The 22,338-nt window shown below is 42.2% G+C and overlaps 1 protein-coding gene across 6 annotated transcripts in view; it reads right to left on the bottom strand.

Moving 5' to 3' along the window:
- LOC110502703 (glutamate--cysteine ligase catalytic subunit) overlaps positions 1–22,338 on the bottom strand; it is a 33,494-nt gene that overhangs the window by 4,271 nt on the left and 6,885 nt on the right. For 3 of the 6 annotated variants that reach the window (XM_036960420.1, XM_021580944.2, XM_021580946.2), the window contains 13 exons: positions 15,476–15,588; positions 10,214–10,396; positions 9,997–10,110; positions 3,622–3,680; positions 3,339–3,475; positions 3,057–3,131; positions 2,767–2,883; positions 2,380–2,518; positions 2,047–2,159; positions 1,811–1,903; positions 1,496–1,600; positions 1,028–1,109; positions 824–930 (listed from right to left, as the gene is read on the bottom strand). In XM_036960420.1, coding sequence (XP_036816315.1) covers positions 824–930; positions 1,028–1,109; positions 1,496–1,600; positions 1,811–1,903; positions 2,047–2,159; positions 2,380–2,518; positions 2,767–2,883; positions 3,057–3,131; positions 3,339–3,475; positions 3,622–3,680; positions 9,997–10,110; positions 10,214–10,396; positions 15,476–15,588 — 1,437 coding nt within the window. The remainder of the gene's footprint in view (positions 1–823; positions 931–1,027; positions 1,110–1,495; positions 1,601–1,810; positions 1,904–2,046; positions 2,160–2,379; positions 2,519–2,766; positions 2,884–3,056; positions 3,132–3,338; positions 3,476–3,621; positions 3,681–9,996; positions 10,111–10,213; positions 10,397–15,475; positions 15,589–22,338) is intronic. The other 3 variants (XM_021580948.2, XM_021580949.2, XM_021580950.2) reach the window with 2 other exon arrangements.

Here is a 22,338-nt window from a genome sequence, read left to right as displayed (position 1 = left end):
ATTGTCCTCACAGTAGCAGACCACGTGTAACAACACCTGCACAGGATCGGTACATCCAAACATCACAGCTGCGGGACAGGTACAGGATGGCAACAACAACTGCCCGAGTTACACCAGGAACGCACAATCCCTCCATCAGTGCTCAGACTGTCCGCAATAGGCTGAGAGAGGCTGGACTGAGGGCTTTTAGGCCTGTTGTAAGGCAGGTCCTCATCAGACATCACCGGCAACAACGTCACCTATGGGCACAAACCCACCGTTACTGGACCAGACAGAGGCAGGTAGTGTTCTCCTGGCTTCCGCCAAACCCAGATTCTTTCGTCAGAATGCTAGATGGTGAAGTGTATTTCATCACTCCAGAGAACGCGTTTCCACTGCTCCAGAGTCCAATGGCGGCAAACTTTACACCACTTCGCGGCTGAGCCATTGTTGCTCTTAGATGTTTCCACTTCACAATAACAGCACTTACAGTTGACTGGGGCAGCTCTAGCAGGGCAGAAATGTGACGAACTGACTTGTTGGAAATGTGGCATCCTATGAAATGTGGCATCCTATTTAGTTAGTCTTCAACTCATGGCTCAGACACTTCATTCAGGATAAATGGAGTTATCCCTGAGTTAGCCTGATCGAAGCAGGTTAGTTCTGAAGGATTTGTTGCCATATAAATTTACCTGGCTAAAAGGTGAGCCACTTTCGTGGTACCAGTTATCCACATTTGAACTCAAGAGTTGACTAAAGTTACCTTACGAACTCCTCAAACCTGATTTGCAGTAAAGGGCTCAGGAGAATGATATATTAAATTAGAAATATTATTAATAAGCACCTTTCCATTGATGATTGTGTCAATGCTCATCAGTATGTACTCATTGTCACCCTCACTGTCCAAGCCGTTCTGGGCCGCTGAGGAGCTATCGAGGACAGGATTACAGCCTATGACACAAGAGAAGAGGAAGCATTAAACTGTTTAGGCATTTTGATAAAACGCGCCCAGACCAGGTTTCAAAACACTGGACTTGTATCATCTCACCTTTATAGATGTCCTTCCGGAAGTAAAACATGCCCTCTTGCACTGCATTTCTTTCCTGGGCCACTTTCATGTTTTCGTCAACCTGTTCAAAGACAAGACAAAGCACACTAAAACAAATGGTGTTATATCACAGACCTATACAGTGCATTCGGAAAGTATTCAGACCCATTACATTTTTCCACATTTTGTTAGGTTACAGCCTTATTCTAAAATTGATTAAACAGTTTTCCTCATCAATTTACACACAATACCCCATTATGACAAAGCAAAAAACAGGTTTAGAAATTTTAGCAAAGGTATTAAAAATTAGAAAACAGAAATACCGTATTTACGTAAGTATTCAGACCCATTGCTATGAGACTCGAAAGTGAATGTACTGGGAACTCCACAAAAACAACCAGTCTAACTTAATTGAATTTCATAAAATTCAGCGAATGAAAAGTGTAACAAGAACAACCACATTCTCACCTTTGACAAGGGGATGAGAAAGTCTAGTTTATAGGACAGGATAACCCTGGTGAGCAGGACGATGAAAACAACGTAAGCAGAGTTTTCAAAATCGGTAAGTTGCACCTGAAATAAAAGAAAACGTCCACTAAATATTTCTACACTAACATTGTACAAAAAGAAGTTAAGACACAGTACATGTAAATCCTGTTGCAAGTATTGTTTGTTCACATAACACTATTTAGCAGACATACATAAATTGCCAATGAGCGCATTTCAGGTAAATATCCAAATTCTATTCAATCTTTTGTGTCAGAGTTGTAAGGCTTATGCTACCTCCATGGGGCGGAACTCAACTCGCCATCCGATGTCCGAGTTTGGAGGAGGAGGTTTGAACCTCATTGTCTGCCAGTTGGTTGACTGCAGATTCTACAAGAGAGACGTGACATGGAAAATACATTTTGATTATATAAACGAAAAATCCTCCTTTTAAAATCTGTCACAAGCATTGGTTTGGTTTTCAGCAGTAATACAGCCACAGTAAGTCAGTATAGGGTGGGTATAATTTTAACCTCAAAGTGATCCGACTCATTTTCATCATCCAGGTGAATTTTCTCCTCAAAGAGTGACAGCGGATCCCGGATGAAAAGATGGGCTATGTGTTGGGCCAGCAGTTTGTCGATCCCTACAAAACACAGATTCTGATCACTTCTCTATAGAACATTTTATGATTAAAACAAATCCAATAAAAGTTTTTTTAAACATTGTCGTACAGGCAGTTTCAATGCTTAAACAATACATCCCTTTTTGTATGATTATTTTACTACTAATTTTAAAATAATATTTTCCCCAGTCACTTATCATTCAACATGTTCTATTACTGATGTCTTTGTTACAGTGTTTACCTGCATCCAGTAACTGTTTGTTGATCTCCTCGTCTATTGTCAGATCTATGTCATTGTACTTATCGCCACAACTGGAGAGGTAGCTGTCGATTGAATCATATCTTGATTTCAAGATTCGAAATTTGTTGCTTTTCAAAGGCTGCAAAGACAACATTTTCATAGAAATTAAAAAAAGACCATGAATATGAAAAGTAGGAAAATCTTCTGACAATTCAACAAACAAATAACTGAAAACCTGCTCTGACTAACGTTACAATTGAACACCAGGAAATCAACAGAGAAATTCATAATGCCTATCTGAGCCGGACACTCAACCCCCTGAAGCAACTAGTGGCAAGGTCATGCTTCTTTAATTAGGGGACAGTTTTTCATGATTCATCTGCTCACCTCCAGCCCTCTCTCTTCCCCGGTCCTGTCATCCACCGAGGCAGAAATAACTCCCCAGCGACAATCAATGTCTGACACATAGCCTCTGTAAAACGGCGAAGCAGCACTAAGGGCCATCTGTAAACGATCAACAATTAGCTTTCCAGTTTCCACCACACAAAAAGCACTCGAAACAACCAAAGCATTATTGAATACTGTAATGATTCAAACAAAGCCATTTACGACACCTTTGATTAAAAAAATTACTACTTGATGCAATTTTTTCTGTACATTTTCTAAGCATATCTTACCACTATGGGGCAGAATGTTGCTAGTTGGTCATAAAGGTACCTCGCCTCTTCAATGCTGCAAGCTTGGAATGTCACCTGGAAAAACATAAAAAGGTTCAAGTTAATTTAAGGACTAATCAACAGGCTTAAATAAACATGCCCACAACCTTTAAAAAATATTCTCTAGTCTAGTATATGAACACGTAATTTATGATGTGCGACTGAAAAAAGGAACATGCATCCAAAGACAAACAAATAACGACAGTATACAATGTTACTATTAGTATAATGTGTAGCATATACCTGAAGACAGCAGTTGCCCATTCCGAAGCCCATGGCATCCATGTAGATGTGATCAGGGAGAGCTGCTCTGGCGGCCTCCCCATCATCCTCCGGAAACTTCTCCACAAATGGAGATGGAGTGCACTTGTCTTTAAAGACTAACAAGGAGAAAGAAGCACAGTGAAAAATAGATACCGATAAGTATGTATCCTAAATTTGACCAGTGAAAATTACAAAATGTATTTGACTGAGTGGTGTAATTGTTAAGTGCAAATGGTGAAGACCGGTTTTTATTTACACTTACTGGGTACGTTGATCACTACCTTCTCTCCTCTTCTGTGACGAATGTTTCTGGTCAGGGTGCTGAAAAAAACATTCAAATTTCTGTATTCAAGGGAATTCAAAAAAAGAGCTCAAACTTGACATATCATAGCAGTGAGACAACATACTGCAAATATACACACAAGTATGTGGACACCCCTTCAAATTAGTGGATTTGGCTATTTTAGCCACACCTGCTGACAGGTGTATACAATCGAGCACAAAGCCATGCAATCTCCATAGACAAACATTGACAGTAGAACAGCCTTTCTGAAGAGCTCAGTGACTTTCAACACGGCACTGTCATAGGATGCCACCTTTCCAACAAGTCAGTTCATCAGATTTCTGCCCTGCTGGAGCTGCCCTGGTCAAGTGTAAGTGCTGTTATTGTGAAGTGGAAACATCTAGGAGCAACAACATCTCAGCCAGACCTCAGTAATGATCTTGTGGCTGAATAGAAGCAAGTCCCCGCAGCAATGTTCCAACTAGTGGTTGACCGATTAATCTGAATGGACGATTAATTTGGGCCGATTTCAAGTTTTCATAACAATCGGAAAATCGGTATTTTGGGCGCCGATTTTGCAGATTTAAATGTATTTTTAGACCTTTAACTAGGCAAGTCAGTTAAGAACACATTCTTATTTTCAATGATGGCCTAGGAACAGTGGGTTAACTACCTTGTTCAGATTTTCACCTTGTCGGCTCGGGGGATCCAAACTTGCAACCTTACAGTTAACTAGTCCAACGCTCGAACCACCTGCCTCTCATTGCACTCCACGAGGAGCCTGCCTGTTACGTGAATGCAGTAGAAGCCAAGGTAAGTTGCTAGCTAGCATTAAACTTATCTTATAAAAAACAACCAATCAATCATAATCACTAGTTGTAACTACACATGGTTGATGATATTACTTGTTTATCTAGCATGTCCTGCGTTGCATATAATCGATGCAACGCTGGGGGATGATTTAACAAAAGCGCATTTGCGAAAAAAGCACAATCGTTGGACGACTGGACCTAACCATAAACACCAATGCCTTTCTTAAAATCAATACACAGAAGTATATATTTTTAAACCTGCATATTTAGCTAAAATAAATCCAGGTTAGCATGCAATATTAACCAGGTGAATTTGTTTAATTTCTCTTGCGTTCATTGCACGCAGAGTCAGGGTATATGCAACAGTTTGGGCTGCCTGGCTCATTACAAACTAATTTGCCAGAATTTTACATAATTATGACATAACATTGAAGGTAGTGCAATGTAACAAGAATATTTAGACTTAGGGATGCCACCCATTAGATAAAATACTGACCGGTTCCGTATTTCACTGAAATAAACGTTTTGTTTTTTAAATTATAGTTTCCGGATTCGACCATATTAATGACCAAAGGCTCGTATTTCTGTGTGTTATGTTATAACTAAGTGATTTGATAGAGCAGTCTGACTGAGCGATGGTAGGCAGCAGCAGGCTCGTAAGCATTCATTCAAACAGCACTTTCATGCGTTTTGCCAGCAGCTCTTGGCAAGCACAGCGCTGTTTATGACTTCAAGCCTATCAGCCTAATGGCTGGTGTAACCGATGTGAAATGGTTAGCTGGGTGTGCGCTAATAGCGTTTCAAACATCACTCGCTCTGAGAGAAATAGTCCTATAAATACTATATTAACTACAACCTAAAACCTCTTACCTTGGAATATTGAAGTCTCATGTTAAAAGGAACCACCAACTTTCATATGTTCTCATGTTCTGAGCAAGGAACTTAAACGTTAGCTTTCTTACATGGCACATATTGCACTTTTACTTTCTTCTCCACCACTTTGTTTTTGCATTCTTTAAACCAAATTGAACACGTTTCATTATTTATTTGAGGCTAAATGGATTTTTATTGATGTATTATATTAAGTTAAAATAAGTGTTCATTCAGTGTTGTTGTAATTGTCATTATTACACATTTTAAAAAAGTTAACAATTGGCCGATTAAAATCGGTATCGGCTTTTTTGGTCCTCCAATAACCGGTATCAGCGTTGAAAAATCATAATCGGTCGACCTATGGTTTCAACATCTACTGAAAAGCCTTCCCAGAAGAGTGGAGGTTGTTGTGGCAGCAAAGGGGGGACCAACTCCATATTAATGCCCATGATTTTGGACAGATGTTCGACGAGCAGGTGTCCACATACTTTTGGTCATGTAGTGTATATGTGGAGCAAAGGTAGCGCAGTGTCTTATACTCAGCTGGCCCCTCCCCAGATTGTGTTAAAACGCTCTACAACAAAGCTTTTAGTGTCCAACATGCTTTCTCTGCCCTTAACCTTGTTCTGAACACCTGCAAAACAAAAGGTCATGTGGTTTGGTAAGAAGAATGCCCCTCTCCCCACCAGTGTGCTTACTACCTCTGAGGGTTTAGAGCTTGATGTAGTCACCTCATATCTGTACTTGGGAGTATGGCTAGATGGTACATTGTCCTTCTCTCAGCAAACATCAAAGCTGCAGGCTAAGGTTAAATCTTGACTTGGTTTCCTCTATTGTTGTCGTTCCTCTTTCAACCCAGCTGCCAAACTAACGCTGATTCAGATGACCATCCTACCCATGCTAGACTACGGAGACGTAATTTATAGATTGGCAGGTAAGGGCGCTCTCGAGCGGCAAGATGTTCTTTACAGTTGGGAAAAAAACTGAAAAATTGGGCGTGCAAAATTATTCAGCCCCTTAACTTTCAGTGCAGCAAACTCTCTCCAGAAGTTCAGTGAGGATCTCTGAATGATCCAATGTTGACCTAAATGACTAATGATGATAAATACAATCCACCTGTGTGTAATCAAGTCTCCGTATAAATGCACCTGCACTGTGATAGTCTCAGAGGTCCGTCAAAAGCGCAGAGAGCATCATGAAGAACAAGGAACACACCAGGCAGGTCCGAGATAATGTTGTGAAGAAGTTTAAAGCCGGACTTGGATACAAAAAGATTTCCCAAGCTTTAAACATCCCAAGGAGCACTGTGCAAGCGATAATATTGAAATGGAAGGAGTATCAGACCACTGCAAATCTACCAAGACCTGGCCGTCCCTCTAAACTTTCAGCTCATACAAGGAGAAGACTGATCAGAGATGCAGCCAAGAGGCCCATGATCACTCTGGATGAACTGCAGAGATCTACAGCTGAGGTGGGAGACTCTGTCCATAGGACAACAATGAGTCGTATATTGCACAAATCTGGCCTTTATGGAAGAGTGGCAAGAAGAAAGCCATTTCTTAAAGATATCCATAAAAAGTGTCGTTTAAAGTTTGCCACAAGCCACCTGGGAGACACACCAAACATGTGGAAGAAGGTGCTCTGGTCAGATGAAACCAAAATTGAACTTTTTGGCAACAATGCAAAACGTTATGTTTGGCGAAAAGCAACACAGCTCATCACAATGAACACACCATCCCCACTGTCAAACATGGTGGTGGCAGCATCATGGTTTGGGCCTGCTTTTCTTCAGCAGGGACAGGGAAGATGGTTAAAATTGATGGGAAGATGGATGGAGCCAAATACAGGACCATTCTGGAACAAAACCTGATGGAGTCTGCAAAAGACCTGAGACTGGGATGGAGATTTGTCTTCCAACAAGACAATGATCCAAAACATAAAGCAAAATCTACAATGGAATGGTTCAAAAATAAACATATCCAGGTGTTAGAATGGCCAAGTCAAAGTCCAGACCTGAATCCAATCGAGAATCCTGTCTCAGCCTCCAGTATTTATGCTGCAGTAGTTTATGTGTCGGGGGGCTAGGGTCAGTTTGTTATATCTGGAGTACTTCTCCTGTCCTATTCGGTGTCCTGTGTGAATCTAAGTGTGCGTTCTCTAATTCTCTCCTTCTCTCTTTCTCTCTCTCGGAGGACCTGAGCCCTAGGACCATGCCCCAGGACTACCTGACATGATGACTCCTTGCTGTCCCCAGTCCACCTGGCTGTGCTGCTGCTCCAGTTTCAACTGTTCTGCCTTATTATTATTCGACCATGCTGGTCATTTATGAACATTTGAACATCTTGGCCATGTTCTGTTATAATCTCCACCCGGCACAGCCAGAAGAGGACTGGCCACCCCACATAGCCTGGTTCCTCTCTAGGTTTCTTCCTAGGTTTTGGCCTTTCTAGGGAGTTTTTCCTAGCCACCGTGCTTCTACACCTGCATTGCTTGCTGTTTGGGGTTTTAGGCTGGGTTTATGTACAGCACTTTGAGATATCAGCTGATGTACGAAGGGCTATATAAATAAATTTGATTTGATTTGGAAAGAACTGAAAACTGCTGTTCACAAATGCTCTCCATCCAACCTCACTGAGCTCGAGCTGTTTTGCAAGGAGGAATGGGAAAAAAATGTCAGTCTCTCGATGTGCAAAACTGATAGAGACATACCCCAAGCGACTTACAGCTGTAATCGCAGCAAAAGGTGGCGCTACAAAGTATTAACTTAAGGGGGCTGAATAATTTTGCACGCCCAATTTTTCAGTTTTTGATTTGTTAAAAAAAAGTTTGAAATGTCGTTCCACTTCATGATTGTGTCCCACTTGTTGTTGATTCTTCACAAAAAAATACAGTTTTATATCTTTATGTTTGAAGCCTGAAATGTGGCAAAAGGTCGCAAAGTTCAAGGGGGCCAAATACTTTCGCAAGGCACTGTATGTATATACATGTATATATATATATATATATATATATATATATATATATATATAATACATTTTAAAAAAGGGCAAATATATATATTTGTTTTTTTAAACAGTGCCCATCCCCGCAGGAGGCCTTTTGGTAGGCCGTCATTGTAAATAAGGATTTGTTCTTAACCGACTTGTCTAGTTAAAGGTTAAATAATACACACAGAGTTGAAGTCGGAAGTTTACATACACCTAAGCCAAATACATTTAAACTCAGTTTCCCAATTCCTGACATTTAATCCAAGTAAAAGTTCCCTGTCTTAGGTGAGTTAGGATCACCACCTAATTTTAAGAATGTGTAATGTCAGAATAATAGTAGAGAGAATTATTTATTTCAGCTTTTATTTCTTTCATCACATTCCCTGTGGGTAGGACGTTTACATACACTCAATTATTATTTGGTAGCATTGCCTTTAAATTGTTTAACTTGGGTCAAACGTTTTGGGTAGCCTTCCACAAGCTTCCCACAAGTTGGATTAATTTTTCCCCATTCCTCCAGACATAGCTGGTGTAACGGATTCAGGTTTGTCAGCCTCCTTGCTCTCACATGCTTTTTCAATTCTGCCCACAAATGTTCTTTTGAATGGAGGTCAGGCCTTGTTGCTTCAATATATCCACATAATTGTCCTCCCCCATGATGCCATTTGTGAAGTGCACCTGCAGCAAAGCATCCCCGCAAGCTGCCACCCTCGTGCTTCATGGTTGGGATGGTGTTCTTCGACTTGCAAGCCTCCCCCAAGCCTCTACCCTCCAAACATGATGGTCATTATGGCCAAACAGTTCTATTGTTGTTTCATCAGACCATAGTACATTTCTCCAAAAAGTACGATCTTTGTCCCCATGTGCAGTTGCATACCGTAGTCTGGCTTTTTTTATGGCGGTTTTGGAGCAGTGGCTTCTTCCTTGCTGAGCGGCCTTTCAGGTGATGTCGATATAGGACTCGTTTTACTGTGGATATTGATACTTTTGTACCTGTTTCCTCCAGAATGTTCACAAGGTCCTTTGCTGTTGTTCTGGGGTTGATTTTCACTTTTCGCAGTAAAGTACATTCCCCTCTAAGAGACAGAACGAGTCTCCTTCCTGAGCGGTATGACGGCTGCACGGTCTCATGGTGTTAATACTTGCGTACTATTGTTTGTACAGATGAAAGTGGTACCTTCAGGCGTTTGGAAATTTCTCCCAAGGATGAACCAGACTTGTGGAGGTCTACAATGTTTTTTCTGAGGTCTTGGCTGATTTCTTTTGATTTTCCCATGATGTCAAGCAAAGAGACACTGAGTTTGAAAGTAGGCCTTGAAATACATCCACAGGTACACCTCCAATTGACTCAAATTATGTCAATTAGCCTATCAGAAACTTCTAAAGCCATAACATAATTTTCTGGAATTTTCCAAGCTGTTTAAAGGCACAGTCAACATAGTGTATGTAAACTTCTGACCCACTGGAATTGTGATACAATGAATTATAAGTGAAATAATTGCATGCATGACACAAGAAAAAATGACTTGTGTCACGCACAAAGTTGATGTCCTAACTGACATGCCATAAACTATAGTTTGTTAACAAGAAATTTGTGGAGTGGTTGAAAAACATGTTTTAATGACGCCAATCTAAGTGTATGTAAACTTCCGACATACATACATATATACATTCAAGCCTACCTGAATCTTGGGTGTCCGTTTATGGCTTCATCGGGGAAGAACAGTGATTTGGACACTCCTTTTTCAACAGGTGTTGGGTTGTACTCTGGCTGGGTGAAGCCTGGACAACCTAACCTAAAACCATTGTTACAAGAATAACAATAATGTTAAGGTACTATAAATGAAATAAACAAAGTTTCAAATGGTTGAGTGAGTGACAAAATAGGTACTAAACTACCTTGGGAATGATGTGATGGTGGCAAGGGTTTCATTCTTATTCAGCACAGATGAGGCCTCTCGCCTCCTCTTTCCCATGTTGTCCTCCACTGTGTTGAACTCTGACATCGTCCCACCGTATGGCTGCCCCGGAGTCCCTTCGATCATGTAGCTGCCATACTCTGGCCTCCAAAGGGTAGGATGGCTACAAATAAAAACAAAGCATTATAAAAAATAAAAAAGTAAAAGCCAACTTCCGTATTTAGAGGCCAAATGAATAATGTTGTCTAACAAAACAAGGTCCTTGATCAGATGGAGTCCATTGTGGTATGCTGATCTTTCACATTAAAGTAAACATGTTTTTTTAAATCTAATGTGAGACACTATGTCAGCAGGGGGGGAAAATGCTGTGTTTGTGCTTCAGGGCACGTGCTCTTCAGTATGTGCGACAGAGGCAGTAATGAGGAATGCTACAGCTCTAGCTACAATTCCCCACTGACACTGGTATTTCCCCTGGGTTAAGTAGGCTTCACAGATTTAGGACATCATGGGCAGTTAGCAAGCAGACCTTTACTGTGGTGCTTGTACAAACACAAGTACATCAAATAGAGAAAGGCTTTTTAATCTGCAGAAGGAATTTAACAGCCCACGGTGTAGCAGGCAGGGTGACTCAATAGTGCATTTGTAGGAGCATAGTTAAAAAAAACATTTTTTTAAAGAAAGTAAAACTCATGCTGAAGTTGCATACATGTAAAGTAGCTTTTGCATGAGCGAGCCATAAGGGAAGCTCCTTCATTTATTTTTAAAGTTGCTAAAGAGGCTAATGGAACACTGTCTTATGCAGTGACAAAATATGTCTTTAGTACCTGCAATGTAAAAAAAAAAAAAAAAAAAGAAGACATTTGGTTGTTAAACTTTATGTAAATGACATGTTATAGAAGGAGCAAGACACATTGTGATTTCACTTGTTTGAGAAACCTCTAACCAGTGATTCACTTCCTCATCCTCAGTGCGCAGTACAAAGCTCTGAAAAAATATGAACAAACACTCCAGAAACACCCAAATACATCCTTTTAGAAACCTAAACGCCCTCAGTAAAGTGATGCAGGTCTTTAGATGTTGTACACATGAAATTGTGTCATTCCAAACTATATCCGCAACGTTATATTCAATTTTGTGCGACTCGAGCAGTTTTCCCCTATCCAGCTGTTCCATTTGAGTCGCAACAAAATGTAATATAGCGTTGCTGATGAAGTTCAGAATGACAGTACGGGGAAACAAAATATATTGGAAAATACAGTTGAAGTCAGAAGTATACATACACCTTAGCCAAATACATTTAAAAGCAGTTTCACAATTCCTGACCCAAGTAAACATGCCATGTCTTAGGTCTGTTAGGCTCACCACTTTATTTTAAGAATGTGAAATGTCAGAATAATAGCTTTTATTTATTTATTATGTCCCATTCCTCCTGACAGAACTGGTGTAACTGTCTGGTTTGTAGGCCTCCTTGATCGCACACGTTTTCGGTTCTGCCCACAAGATTTCTATGGGATTGAGGTCAGCGCTTTGTGATGGCCACTCCAATACCTTGACTTTGTAGTCCTTAAGCCATTTTCCCACTTTGGAAGTATGCTTGGGGTCATTGTCCATTCGGAAGACCCATTTGCAACCAAGCTTAAACTCCCTGACTGATGTCTTGAGATGTTGCTTCAATACATCCACATGTTGTTCCTTACTCATGATGCCATCTATTTGTGCAGTGCACCAGTCCCTCCTGCAGCAAAGCACCCTCACAATATGATGCTGCCACCCCCGTGCTTCATGGTTGGGATGGTGTACTTCGTCTTGGAAGCTTCCCCATTTTCCCTCCAAACATAAATGGTAATTATGGCCAAACAGTTCTATTTTTGTTTCATCAGATCATAGGACATTTCTCGAAAAAGTACGATCTTCGTCCCCATTTGCAGTTGCAAACCGTAGTCTGGCTTTTTATGGCGGTTTAGGAGCAGTGATTTCTTCCTTGCTGAGTGGCCTTTCAGGTTATGTTGATATAGGACTCATTTTACTGTGGCTATAGATACTTTTGTACTTGTGAAGATCCAATCAAATTTATTTGTCACATACACATGGTTAGCAGATGTTAATGCGAGTGTAGCGAAATGCTTGTGCTTCTAGTTCTGCCAACGCAGTAATAACCAACGAGTAATCTAACCTAACAATTCCAAAACTACTACCTTATACACACACAAGTGTAAAGGGATAAAGAATATGTACAAATATATATGAATGAGTGATGGTACAGAATGGCATAGGCAAGATGCAGTAGATGGTATCGAGTACAGTATATACATATAAGATTAGTAATGTAGGGTATGTAAACATTATATTAAGTAGCATTGTTTAAAGTGGCTAGTGATATTTTACATACATTTCCATCAATTCCCATTATTAAAGTGGCTGGAGTTGAGTCAGTGTGTTGGCAGCAGCCACTCAATGTTAGTGGTGGCTGTTTAACAGTCTGATGGCCTTGAGATAGAAGCTTTTTCAGTCTCAGCTTCTGTCTCTCGGTCCCTGCTTTAATGCACCTGTACTGACCTCGCCTTCTGGATGATAGCGGGGTGAACAGGCAGTGGCTCTGGTGGTTGTTGTCCTTGATGATCTTTATGGCCTTCCTGTGACATTGGGTGGCGTAGGTGTCCTGGAGGGCAGGTAGTTTGCCGCCCCGCCCCCCCGGTGATGCGTTGTGCAGACCTCACTACCCTGTGGACAGCTTTACGGTTGTGGGCGGAGCAGTTGCAGTACCAGGCGGTGATACAGCCCGACAGGATGTTCTCGATTGTGCATCTGTAGAAGTTTGTGAGTGCTTTTCGTGAATTTCTTCAGCCTCCCGAGGTTGAAGAGGCGCTGCTGCGCCTTCTTCACGACGCTGGTCTGTGTGGGTGGACCAATTCAGTTTGTCCGTGATGTGTACGCAGAGGAACTTAAAACTTACTACCCTCTCCACTACTGCCCATCGATGTGGATAGGGGGGTGCCCCCTCTACTGTTTCCTGAGAGTCCACAGGTTTTGGTTGCGGGCCGTGTCAGTGGCACTGTATTGTCCTCAAAACGGGCAAAAAAGTTATTTAGTCTGCCTGGGAGCAAGACATCCTGGTCCGAGATGGGGCTGGTTTTCTTTTTGCAATCTGTGATTGACTGTAGACCCTGCCACATACCTTGTGTCTGAGCCGTTGAATTGTCACTCTACTTTGTCTCTATACTGACGCTTAGCTTGTTTGATTGCCTTGCGGAGGGAATAGCTACACTGTTTGTATTCGGTCATGTTTCCAGTCACCTTGCCCTGGTTAAAAGCAGTGGTTCGCGCTTTCAGTTTCACACGAATGCTGCCATCAATCCACAGTTTCTGGTTTGGGAATGTTTTAATCGTTGCTATGGGAATGACATCGTCAATGCACTTTCTAATTAACTCGCTTTCAGAATCAGCGTATTCGTCAATGTTGTTGTTGGAAGCAATGCGGAACATATCCCAGTCCACATGACCGAAGCAGTCTTGAAGCGTGGAATCAGATTGGTCGGACCAGCGTTGAACAGACCTGAGCGCAGGAGCTTCTTGTTTTAGTTTCTGTCTGTGGGCAGGGAGCAACAAAATGGAGTCGTGGTCAGCTTTTCCGAAAGGAGGGCGGGGGAGGGCCTTATGTGCGTCGCGGAAGTTAGAGTAGCAATGATCCAAGGTTTTACCAGCCCTGGTTGCGCAATCGATATGCTGATACAATTTAGGGAGTCTTGTTTTCAGATTAGCCTTGTTAAAATCCCCAGCTACAATGAATGCAGCCTCAGGATGTGGTTACCAGTTTGCAAAGAGTCAAATAGTGTTCAGGGCCATCGATGTGTCTGCTTGGGGGGGGGGGGGGGGGGGGGGGGAATATATACGGCTGTGATTATAATCGAAGAGAATTCCCTTGGGAGATAATGCGGTCGACATTTGATTGTGAGGAATTCTAAATCAGGTGAACAGAAGACCGCTTCGTTTCCCTCTTTTACGACGTCGTTGTTTTGGGTCGCAGGCTGGGATCCATTCCGTTGTCCTGGGTGGAAGGCAGAACACAGGATCCACTTCGGGAAAGTCATATTCCTGGTCGTACTGATGGTGAGTTGACGTTGCTCTTATATTCAGTAGTTCTTTCCGACTGTATGTAATGAAACCTAAGATTACCTGGGGTACCAATGTAAGAAATAACACGTAAAAAAAAAACTTGGTTTCCTAGGAACGCGAAGCGAGGCGGCCATTTCTGTCTGCGCCGGAAGTATGTGATGCTGGAGGAAACAAGGTCCTTTACTGTTGTTCTGGGATTGATTTTCACTTCTCACACCACAGTACGTTCATCTCTAGGAGACAGAACGCTTCTCCTTCCTGAGCGGTATAACGGCTGTATGGTCCCATGGTGTTTATACTTGCGTACTATTGTTTGTACAGATGAATGTGGTACCTTCAGGTGTTTGGAAATTGCTCCCAAGGATGAACCAGACGACAATTTTTATTTTTGAGGTCTCTTGATTTTCCCATGATGTCAAGAGGCACTGAGTTTGAAGGTAGGCCTTGAAATAAATCCACAGGTACACCTCCAATTGACTCAAATTATGTAAATTAGCCTACCTATGTTTTTGCATTATTTAAACCAAATTGAACATGTTTCAATATTTAGTTGAGGCTAAATTGATTTTATTTATGTTTTATATTAAGTTAAAATAAGTGTTAATTCAGTATTGTTGTAATGGCCATTATTACAAATAAATAAAAATATATATATATTAAAAAAGAATTAAATAAATAAATAATAATAAAAGAAAGAAAGAAAATCGGCCGATTAATCGGTATCGGCGTTGAAAAATCATAATCGGTCGACCTCTAGTCCTAACCAACTTGCCAAAACTGTAGCTTGTTAACAAGAAATGAGTGGAGTGGTTGAAAAACGAGTTAATGACTCCAACCTAAGTGTATATAAACTTCAGACTTCAACTGTATATGCAATCACTACTCTAAGTTGCTCTGGATAAGAGCATCTAATAAATTACTAAATGTTTGATTGGGGCAAGTTTCTTAAAAATAAGTTAGATCGCAAAAACTGTCCGTACCCTTTTATAACATGGCATTTACATCAAAAACAGCGATATGAGTGTAAAATAGAACTATTATACTTTAACATAAGGCAGATAAATAGCAGCCAGTTTCAACTCAACACGATAATCGTGTCATTTTCTAAACAGATTTAAAGTTGACTTACTTGGGGTTTGTCTTTTCACCTTTGTCTTGAAGGGTTTCCAAAACCTCCCCACCTTTGAGAACAAGACGAACCTTTTCATTTTTCTCATCCATTTCAATCAACATGTATTCCACCTAAAAAGGGGAGAAATTTTTTTTTTTTTTGCATAACCAGTTTATATTTGAAGCCTGAATAACTGTGTGCAAATGCAATGCATATCATGCTGAAATCCATTAGGCTTACAGCACATGTTGACATCACTGACAGCACCCATTGGCTAAAAACTGATTGGAAGTAGAATCAAAGCTCGTGTTGATTAGTGTTAACATAATGTAGCCCGATGCTGCATTCATAACCAAGTGGGAAGGTGGGAATGACCAGTTGTGAAGTGAATAAATCCTAGGGTCGTTTCACCTCAAAAAACACAAGAAAGAGGACACCCACCATCTCAGATAGAAAATATTTCATAACTATCTATCTAATCAGTGTGTCGGCTGCAAGTAGACTAGAGATTTGGCTAAATGAATTGAGCTGCGAGTTGGAGAGGCTGATCTTTAGTCTCTCTTTCGTCACATATCCTGTGTGTGGCTGCGGGTTTACCTCCGTTTTCAAAATGTTTGAAGCCTACTATCGTCAGTGTTAATTCTAGGAGATGGGAGCAGGAGATACACAACATGACCAAAAATATATGGACACCTGTTCGTCGAACAAAATAATGGGCATTAATATGGAGTTGGTCCCCCTTTGCTGCTATAACAGCCTCCACTCTTCTGGGAAGGCTTTCCATTGTTGGAACATTGCTGAGGGGACTTGCTTGCTTTCAGCCACAAGAGCATTAGTGAGTGGGGCACTGATGTTGGGTGATTAGGCCTGGCTCGCAGTCAGCGTTCCAATTCATCCCAAAGGTGTTCGATGGGGTTGAGCTCAGGGATTTGTGCCGGGCAGTCAAGTGCTTTCACACCTATCTCGACAAACCATTTCTGTACGAACCTCGCTTTGCGCACGGGGGTATTGTCCTACTGAAACAAGAAAGGGCCTTCCAAACTGTTTCCACAAAGATGGAAGCACAGAATCGTCAGTGCTAAGGGCCTAGCCCGAACCATTAAAAATAGCTCCCAACCATTATTCCTACTCCACCAAACATTACAGTTGGCACTATGCATTGGTTCTCCTGGCATCCAGTAGGGTTCTCCTGGCATCCGCCAAACCTTGATTCGTCTGTAGGACTGCCAGATGGTGAAGTGTGATTTATCACTCCAGAGGACTCTGCTCCAGAGTCCAATGGTGGCGAGCTTTACACCACACCAGCCAACGCTTGGCATTGCGCATGGTGATCTTAGGTTTGAGTGCGGCTGATCAGCCATGGAAACCCATTTCATGAAGCTCCCAACGAACAGTTATTGTGCTGACATTACTTCCAGAGGCAGTTTGGAGTGTTGTAACCAAGGACAGATGATTTTTACGCACTTACGTGCTTCAGCGGTCGTGTTCTGTGAGCTTGTGTGGCATAACACTTCTCGGCTGAGCTGTTATTGCTCCTAGACATTTCCAATTCACAATAACAGCACTTACAGTTGACCGGGGCAGCTCTAGCAGGGCAGAAATGTGATGAAAAGGAGCATTCTATGACCGTGCCACATTGAAAGTCACTGAGCTTTTCAGTAAGGCCATTCTACTGCCAATGTTCGTCTATGGCGATTGAATGGCTGTGTGCTCGATTTTATACAGTTGTCAGAGCAACAGGTGAGACTGAAATAGCCGAATCCACTAATTTGAAGGGGTGTCCACATACTTTTGTATATAAATGAAATCAAATGTTATTGGTCACATACACATGGTTAGCAGATGTTAATGCGAGTGTAGTGAAATGCTTGTGCTTCTAGTTGCGACAGTGCAGTAATATCTAACAAGTTAACTAACAATTCACCAACAACTAGCTAATACACACAAATCTAAAGGGAGGAATAAGAATATGTACATATAAATATAAGGATGAGCGGCATAGGCATGGTGCAATAGATGGTATAAGGTACAGTATATACATACAGTTGAAGTCGGATGTTTACATACACCTTAGCCAAATATATTAAACTCAGATTTTCACAATTCCTGACATGTCATCCAAGTAAAAATTCCCTGTCTTTTAGGTCAGTTAGGATCACCACTTTATTTTACAGAATGTGTAATGTCAGAATAATAGTAGAGAAAATGATTTATTTCACATTTAATTTATCACATTCCCAGTGAGTCAGAAGTTTACATACACTCAATTAGTATTTGGTAGCATTGCCTTTAAATTGTTTAACTTAGGTCAAACGTTTTGGGTAGCCTTCCACAAGCGTCCCGCAATAAGTTGGGTGAATTTTGGCCGATTCCTCCTGACAGAGCTGGTGTAACTGTCTGGTTTATAGGCCTCCTTGCTCACACACGCTTTTTCAGTTCTGCCCACAAATGTAGTATAGGATTGAGGTCAGGGCTTTGTGATGGCCACTCCAATACCGTGGCTCTGTTGTCCTTAAGCCATTTTGCCACAACTTTGGAAGTATGCTTGGGGGCATTTTATAAAAGTGGCCAGTGATACGAGTCTGTAGTTAGCAGCCTCTCTGAGTTAGTGATTGCCGTTTAACAGTCTGATGGGCTTGATTGTGCATCTGTTTGAGGGTTTCAGGTGACAAGCCAAATTTCTTCAGCCTCCTGAGATTGAAGAGGCGCTGTTGCGCCTTCACCACTGTCTGTGTGGGTGGACCATTTCAGTTTGTCTGTGATGTGTACGCAGAAGAACTTAACTTCACACTTTCTCCACTACTGTCCCTTTGATGTGGATGGTGGGGGTGCTCCCTCTGCTGTATCCTGAAGTTCACGATCATCTCCTTTGTTTTGTTGACGTTGAGCGAGAGGTTGTTTTCCCTGACACCATACTCTGAGTGCCCTCCCCTTCTCCCTATATGCTGCCTCGTCGTTGTTGGTAATCAAGCCCACTACTGTGGTGTCGTCTGCAAACTTGATGATTGAGTTGGAGGCGTGCATGGCCACGCAGTCATGGGTGAACAGGGAGTACAGGAGGGGGCTGAGCACACACCCTTGTGGGGCCCCAGTGTTGAGGGTCAGCGAAGTGGAGATGTTGTTTCCTACCTTCACCACCTAGGGGTGGCTCATCATAAAGTCCAGGACCGAATTGCACAGGGAGGATTGAAAGCCAGGGACCCCAGCTTAATGATGAGCTTGGAGGATACTATGGTGTTGAATGCTGAGCTTAGTCAATGAACAGCATTCTTACATAGGTATTCCTCTTGTCCAGATGGGATAGGGCAGTGTGATGGCGATTGCGTCGTCTGTGGACCTGTTGGGGTGGTATGCAAACTGAACTAGGGTGGCATGATCCTTGACTAGTCTCTCAAAGCACTTCATGATGACAGAAGTGAGTGCTACGGGGTGGTGGTCATTACGTTCAGTTATTTTTTCCTTCTTGGGTACAGGAACAATGGTGGCCATCTTGTCAGGACAGCAGACTGGGATAGGGAGCGATTTAATATGTCCGTAAACACACCAGCCAGCTGGTCTGCGCATGCTCTGAGGATGCGGCAAGGGATGCCGTCTGGGCCAGATTACTTGCGAGAGTTAACACGTTTAAATGTCTTACTCACATCGGTCACGGAGGAGCGGTGTTAGCGGGCCGCGATGGTGGCACAGTATTATCCTCAAAGCGGGCAAAGGTGTTTAGTTTGTCTGGAAGCGAGATGTCGGTGTCCATAACGTAGCTGGTTCTCTTTTTGTAGTCAGTGATTTCCTGTAGACCCTGCCACACACGTCTCGTGTCTGAGCCGTTGAATTCCAACTCCACTTTGTCTCTATAGCAACATTGCTCGTTTGATTGACTTGAGGGAATAACTACAGTTAATATTAATTTGGCCATATTCCCAGTCCTCTTTCCATGGTTAAATGCGCTTTCTGTTTTGCGTGAATGCCACCATCCATCCACGGTTTCTGGTTAGGGTAGGTTTTAATAGTCAGTGGTACAACATCTCCAATGCACTTCCTTATAAACTCACTCACTGAGTCAGCGTATAGATCGGTGTTATTCTCTCAGGCTGCTCGGAACATTTCCCAGTCAGTGTGGTCAAAACGATCTTGAAGCGTGGATGAATGCATGTATGCCTTGTATGCATCATGGAAGTTAGAGTAGCGGTGATCGAGTGTATTGTTGATGCAATCAACATGCTGATAGAATTTAGGTAGCCTTGTTCAAATTTGCTTTGTTAAAATCGCAGGATAAAACAAATGCAGCCTCAGGATTTTTGGTTTCCAGTTTGCATAGAGTCCAGTGAAGTTCCTTGAGGGTCGTCGTGGTGTCTGCTTGAGGGGGAATATACACAGCTGTGATGATAACTGATGAGAATTCTCTTGGGAGATAATATGGCTGGCATTTGATTGTAAGGAATTCTAGGTCGGGTGAGCAGAAGGACTTGAGTTCCTTTATGTTGTGATTACACCATGAGTCGTTAATCATTAATTATACACCCCTGCCCTTCCTCTTCCCAGAGAGGTGTTTATATATGTTGGTGCGACGCATGAAGAAGTCCGGTGGTTGAACCGACTCCGAATCCCGAGAGAGCCATGTTTCCGTGAAACAGAGAATGTTATAATTTCATCTACCCCATTGTCAAGAGACTGGACATTGGCGAGTAGTATGCCCGGAAGCAGTGGGCAGTGTGTACATCTACGGCGTCTGACCAGGAGGCCACTCCGTCTGCCTCTTCTGCGGCGACGTTGTTTTGAGTCGGCTTCTGGGATTAGATCTAAAGTCCTGGGTGGTGGTCTGAACAAAGGATTAATTCGAGAAAGTCGTATTCCTGGTCGTAATGTTGGTAAGTTGACATTGCTCTGATATCCAATAGTACTTCCCAGCTGTATGTAATAACACTTGTGATTTTCTGGGCTAACAATGTAAGAAATAATACTTACACTAAATATTGCATAGTTTCCTAAGGACTCAAAGCGAGGCGACCATCTCTATCTGCGCCACCCTGCTAATGATCCAGGTATATTGTGTAGCTGTCTAATAAAATCTTTCTACAAGCACCGAATACTGGCCAAGCACCAAGAAAGCGCCACCACCACTACCAAACCTTGAACCAGCTGCTAAAAAGGCAGCATACAAGTAGAAAAGGACACAAAAACTCATTCTGACCTGGAAAGAGGAGTTCCATGGGTTCGACATGACACGAAGGGAGATGTCAGGTACTGCTCGAAGTATCAGCATTTCCCCAGTCTTGCAGACACGTACAGTGCATTCGGAAAGTATTCAGACCCCTTGACTTTTTCCACATAGTTACATTACAGCTTTGTTCTAAAATGTATTCATTTTTCCCCCTCATCAATCTACACACAATACACCATAACGACGAAGCAAAACAATTTTTTTTTAAAAAGGTTTGCAAATATAGATAGATAAATAAAAACTGAAATATGACATTTACATAACTATTCAGACCCATTACTCAGTATTTTGTTCAAGCACATTTGGAAGCGACCTAGTCTTCTTGGGTATGATGGTAAAAGCTTGACACCTGTATTTGGGGACTTTCTCCAATTCTTCTCTGCAGAATCTCTCAAGAGCTGTCAGGTTGGATGGGGAGCGTTGCTGCACAGCTTTGTCAAGTCTCTCCAGAGTTGTTAGATCGGGTTCAAGTCGGGGCTCTGGCTAGCCACTCACGGACATTCAGAGTCTTGTCCCGAAGCAACACCTGCATCGTCTTGGCTGTGTGCTTGGGGTTGTTGTCCTGTTGGAAGGTTGAACCTTACCCCAGTCTGAGGTCCTGAGAGCTCTGGAGCAGGTTTTCATCAAGGAGCTCTCTGTACTTTGCTCCATTCATCTTTCCCTTGATCCTGACTAGTCTCCCTGTTGCTGAAAAACATCCCCACAGCATGATGCTGCCACCACCATGCTTCACCGTGGTGATGGTGGCAGGTTTTTTTTGGTACTCTTCCCAGATCTGTGCAGCGACACAATCCTGTCTCGGAGCTCTATTCCTTCGAACTCATGGCTTGGATTTTGCTCTGACATGCACGGTCAACAGTGGAACGTTATATACAGTCGTGGCAAAAAGTTTTGAGAATGACACAAATATTAATTTCCAAAGTTTGCTGCTTCAGTGTCTTTAGATATTTTTGTCAGATGTTACTATGGAATACTGTAGTATAATTGTCAAAGGCTTTTATTGACAATTACATGAAGTTGATGCAAAGAGTTAATATTTACAGTGTTGATCCTTTTCAACACCTCTGCAATCGGCCCTGGCATGCAGTCAATTAACTTCTGGGCCCCATCCTGACTGATGGCAGCCCGTTCTTGCATAATCAATGCTTGGAGTTTGCCAGAATTTGTGGGTTTTTGTTTGTCCACCAGGCTCAAGGATTGACCACAAATTCTTAATGGGATTAAGGTCTGGGGAGTTTCCTGGCCATGGACCCAAAATATCGATGTTTTGTTCCCCGAGCCACTTAGTTATCACTTTGCCTTTTGGCAAGGTGCTGGAAAAGGCATTGTTCTTCACCAAACTGTTCCTGGATGGTTGGGAGAAGTTGCTCTCGGAGGATGTGTTGGTACCATTCTTTATTCATGGCTGTTTTCTTAGGCAAAATTGTGAGTGAGCCCACTCCCTTGGCTGAGAAGCAACCCCACACATGACTGGTCTCAGGATGTTTTACTGTTGGCATGACACAGGACTGATGGTAGCGCTCACCTTGTCTTCTCCGGACAAGCTTTTTTCCAGATGCCCCTAGCAATCGGAAAGGGGATTCATCAGAGAAAATGACTTTACCCCAGTCCCCAGCAGTCCAATCCCTGTACCTTTTGCAGAATATCAGTCTGTCCCTGATGTTTT

The sequence above is a fragment of the Oncorhynchus mykiss genome, chromosome 23 (genome assembly GCF_013265735.2).
Source record: "Oncorhynchus mykiss isolate Arlee chromosome 23, USDA_OmykA_1.1, whole genome shotgun sequence".
NCBI lineage: Eukaryota > Metazoa > Chordata > Actinopteri > Salmoniformes > Salmonidae > Oncorhynchus > Oncorhynchus mykiss.
The sequence above is the reverse complement of the archived record's forward strand: the minus strand, read 5'-3'. Positions and strand labels throughout refer to the sequence as shown.